General features: G+C 38.4%; 1 protein-coding gene across 1 annotated transcript; it reads left to right on the plus strand.

Moving 5' to 3' along the window:
• Positions 1–1,142: 1,142 nt before the first annotated feature.
• On the plus strand, positions 1,143–3,061 carry LOC134329525 (C-type lectin lectoxin-Thr1-like; the record flags this gene model as incomplete). Its single annotated transcript, XM_063010810.1, has 2 exons — positions 1,143–1,545; positions 2,709–3,061. Coding segments are annotated over 2 exons (756 nt in total), but the record flags the coding sequence as incomplete, so codon positions are not given.
• Positions 3,062–4,295: the final 1,234 nt, after the last annotated feature.

A 4,295-nucleotide genomic window follows, 5' to 3' on the forward strand; every position in this document is an offset into this window, starting at 1 on the left:
AAGAAAAACGGACAACACGCTCGACAACTTGAGTAATTATTTTATTCTCTTTTATAGTTTTGAATGATTTTAATGTATTAATCAGTCTAATTAATAAGAAATAATGAACACAGCTGTGAAAAAGTTTGTGCACCCCTGTTGGTGGTGAACTGAATGAAGCTGCAGTAAGTGCTGAGCAGATGTAGAAGCTCCTGTAATCCTGGTGAAAAAGCTTCCAGCTGATGTTACATCATGATGAGAAAAGTGAACAAAGTTGTCAGTAAGAAAAAATAATGTAGCTAAAAGAATCTGAGCTAAACGATTTGTGGTTTTGGTTTGTTGAATACGCTCCTGTAAGACTGGGGTGCACAAACTTTTGACTGTTACTGGACTGTGTGTAGATGTGAAATTTATTCAGGTGCTGAAATCGAGTCTGAAGTAGTTTTACTGTTTCTTACAGAAATGATTTGTCTCATTACAGTCACTCTGCTGTTCTCAGGTCAGTGTGTGTGTGTGTGTGTGTGTGTGTGTAGGTGTGTAAGTGAGTGTGTATTTGTATGTATGTAGGGGAGTAAGTGTGTTCGTATGAATGCAGATGTGTGAGTTTGTGTGTAGGTGTGTGTGTGTATATATTTACGTAAGTGAGTGAGTGTGTGTGTATGTGTGTAGGTGTGTGTCTATTTATGTAGGTAAGTGAGTGTGTGTATGTATGTATGTATGTAGGTGATTGTGTGTATATGTGTGTGTGTGTATTTGTATGTACTGCATGTAGGTGTGTGTGTATATGTATGTAGAGATGTGTGTGTATTTGTATGTGTGTGTATGTAGATGCGTGTGTGTGTGTGTGTGTGTGTGTGCGTGTGTGTGTGTGTAGATTGACATCAAAGTGTTTTTAGGAAGTCAGTTTTATATCATGGTTAATCTGCTTGAGATACAAAATTGTCCATGACTGTGTTTGATATTAAACTTGTGAACTAATTAATCTTGTGTATCAGGTAACCACTGTTTCTGTCAGGAATGTAACCAAAGTGTGTAAAACATGACGTTAAAATCCTAATAAATAAATAAACTAGACACTATTGCCATTTCCTGGTCTGATATTTTACCAGCATTTGCAATTGATCATTAGATCTGCTGCAGTATAAAATCATGAATTAATAAATCATGTTCTCGTGTTGCTCTCAGTGCTGTGTGCTGCAGGATCGTATGTTCCTCATAACTATCACTTTGTGAATGAGAGTAAAAAGTGGACAGACGCGCAAAAATACTGCAGAGAGAATTACGTTGATTTGGCCACCATCAGCAACATGGATGAAATGAACGAGCTGATAAACATTCTGAAAAATAAAACGGTGAATCAGACCTGGATCGGACTACAGAAGAAAAAAGATGTTAAAAAATGGCGGTGGTCTCTGGCTGATGAAACTTATGGAGACTTGTACACATACTGGTATCCAGGACAACCAAATGAAAACTCAGGAGAAATCTGTGTTAACATGTGGAATGGAAACGGGATGTGGAATGATGACACGTGTAATACTTTACATCCATTTGTGTGTTATGACAGTAAGTACTGACTTATTAGGAAGATGATTAAGTGTAGAGTGAAAAAGTAATTGGGGTGTTCCCTTATGCAGTAGTTAGCCACATGTTTTTGGGCTAACTAATGTAAATAAAGATGATTATATTACTTACTGAACTTTTTTGTGATCTTTTCATGTTTTGTTTAGTAATCTAAAACATGTATAATTACAAATATGCAATAAAAAGGCAACCAAAAGGGGGTAATTACTTTTTACACTATATATGAATAAAGTATTAATAATAACACTTAAACACTGTTGTAGTTTTGTAAAGCAGTTCTTCACGTGTAAATGAAATGTTGTTGTTTTTTTCAGAGAACACGAGCACTAGTGGATTAATATTGATTGATGTTAGTATGACATGGGGAGATGCTCAGAGATACTGCAGAGCAAATCACACTGACTTGGTCAGTGTGAGAAACCAAACTGAGAATAATCAGATCTGGGAAAAAATGAAAAATGTGAGTGGAAACTTTATCTGGATTGGTCTATTCAGTGACTTATGGGAGTGGTCAGATCAGAGTAATTCTTCATTCCAGTACTGGTCTTCTGATTACCCCAAAAATGGTGGTGGTAATTCTGGTGGTAATGGTGGTAATTCTGGTGGTAATTCTGGTGGTAATTCTGGTGGTAATGGTGGTGGTAATTCTGGTGGTAATGGTGGTAATTCTGGTGGTAATGGTGGTGGTAATTCTGGTGGTAATTCTGGTGGTAATGGTGGTGGTAATTCTGGTGGTAATTCTGGTGGTAATGGTGGTGGTAATTCTGGTGGTAATGGTGGTAATTCTGGTGGTAATTCTGGTGGTAATGGTGGTGGTAATTCTGGTGGTAATTCTGGTGGTAATGGTGGTAATTCTGGTGGTAATTCTGGTGGTAATTCTGGTGGTAATTCTGGTGGTAATGGTGGTAATTCTGGTGGTAATTCTGGTGGTAATGGTGGTAATGCTGGTGGTAATGGTAATGAGAAATGTGCTTCAGTGCATAAGAGTGGGAATTCGGAACAATACTACTGGAATGATACACAGTGTGAAGATGAACATCCATTTATCTGCCATGAGAGTAAGTTTCATTACAGATTTAAACTGTCAGTATGAATTTCTTTACACAATAATAATTTTGATTGTGTATGTGTGTGTGTTGTGTAAGATAAACTGATTCTGATACAGCAGAATCAGACCTGGAGAGAAGCTCTGAAATACTGCAGGGATAATCATGACGACCTGGCCTCGATTCAACGCGAGAAGATCCAGCGATGGGTTGAGAATGTGGTTCAGAAAGCCTCCACCGAACACGTGTGGCTCGGCCTGCGGCACACTCTGGGTTTCTGGTTTTGGGTGGAAGGAGAGTTCCTCTGCTACGAGAACTGGGCCCCGGGGAACTGGACAGGGGCCGAAGACTGCAGCACTGAAGAGAGGAGCGGAGCGGTGGAGTCCGGGGGAAAACACAAGTGGATCAGCCTGCCTGAGAGCCAAAAGCTCAACTTCATCTGCAGCATCTAAGAAAGTTAGTTACACTGTAAAGTAACCTTTTTCTTTAGATTTCAACTAAAAATTGAATGAATTTAATAAACATTTCCTTTGTTATTAGATGAAGACTGACAACTAGCTGCAACGTTTGTTTTTGTTGTTTAATATTCTTTCTGTGCGTATATACACTTCACTCTTACATACATAATCTATTTTTTATTTTATTTTAATGTATATACCTGTAAATGATTAAGATGGCACAAATTAGTTTCATTAGCAATTAGTTTCAAAGCCTTTGCTGTAAATTTTTATCCTTTTGTCTAATCTTAGTAATAATTAGTATGTGGTATTTTGGTTCACTTTTGACCCCATTTCCCAGGACTAACTGCCCCACCCCCCACCCCCCCATCTAATTGTTTATATTTTTAAATATAAGAAATCTATCTTTAGCTTCTTTTTTTAGAAGCCAGTTTGGACTCGGTGTCTTATTAAAACCTCAAGATTTCATCTGTAGACTACTGAGATAAAAAATCCACTCCTGTATTGTTTGCAGAGACACAGTTCTATATCACGATGCTCCCTCCACCACACTACAGTGAGTTTGGTGTGCTTGGAAGGTTTATCTGCATACAAATTCTCCTCTTCCTGTGCTTTATTTTAACAAGATACAGTTTGTTGTGCAGTTCGTGCTTCTCTTTTATTTACCTTATCATCACCGGTGCACCCGTCCCGAAACAGCCTGTGCTTCCATCAACATGGATGTGTGACCTTCACTTTTTTCACCCAATGGGGATCCTCATCAGGTCAATTAAATACAGACAGAACTGGGGTACAGCTTTCACGGCAGTCTATAATCATTTTGTGTACATTATTATTTGGATTTTAATCTACACTTAATTTTTAGGGTTGTATTGACCTCAGAACAACAAATATGAGTTACAGTCCCCTCCACAATTATTGGCACTTACACTGATCAGCCATAACAATAAAACCACCTCCTTGTTTCTACACTTACTGTCCATTTTATTAGCTCCACTTACCATATAGAAGCACTTTGTAGTTCTACAATTACTGACTGTAGTCCATCTGTTTCTCTGCATGCTTTGTTACCCCCTTTCACCCTATTCTTCAATGGTCAGGACCCCCACAGGACCACCACAGAGCAGGTATTATTTAGGTGGTGGATCATTCTCAGCATGGTGAGAATTGCATCTTGTGTAAATCACTATGTTAGACGAGTGCTTTGCATGGTCATGTAGCAGGTGTT

This window comes from Trichomycterus rosablanca, chromosome 15 (genome assembly GCF_030014385.1).
Source record: "Trichomycterus rosablanca isolate fTriRos1 chromosome 15, fTriRos1.hap1, whole genome shotgun sequence".
NCBI lineage: Eukaryota > Metazoa > Chordata > Actinopteri > Siluriformes > Trichomycteridae > Trichomycterus > Trichomycterus rosablanca.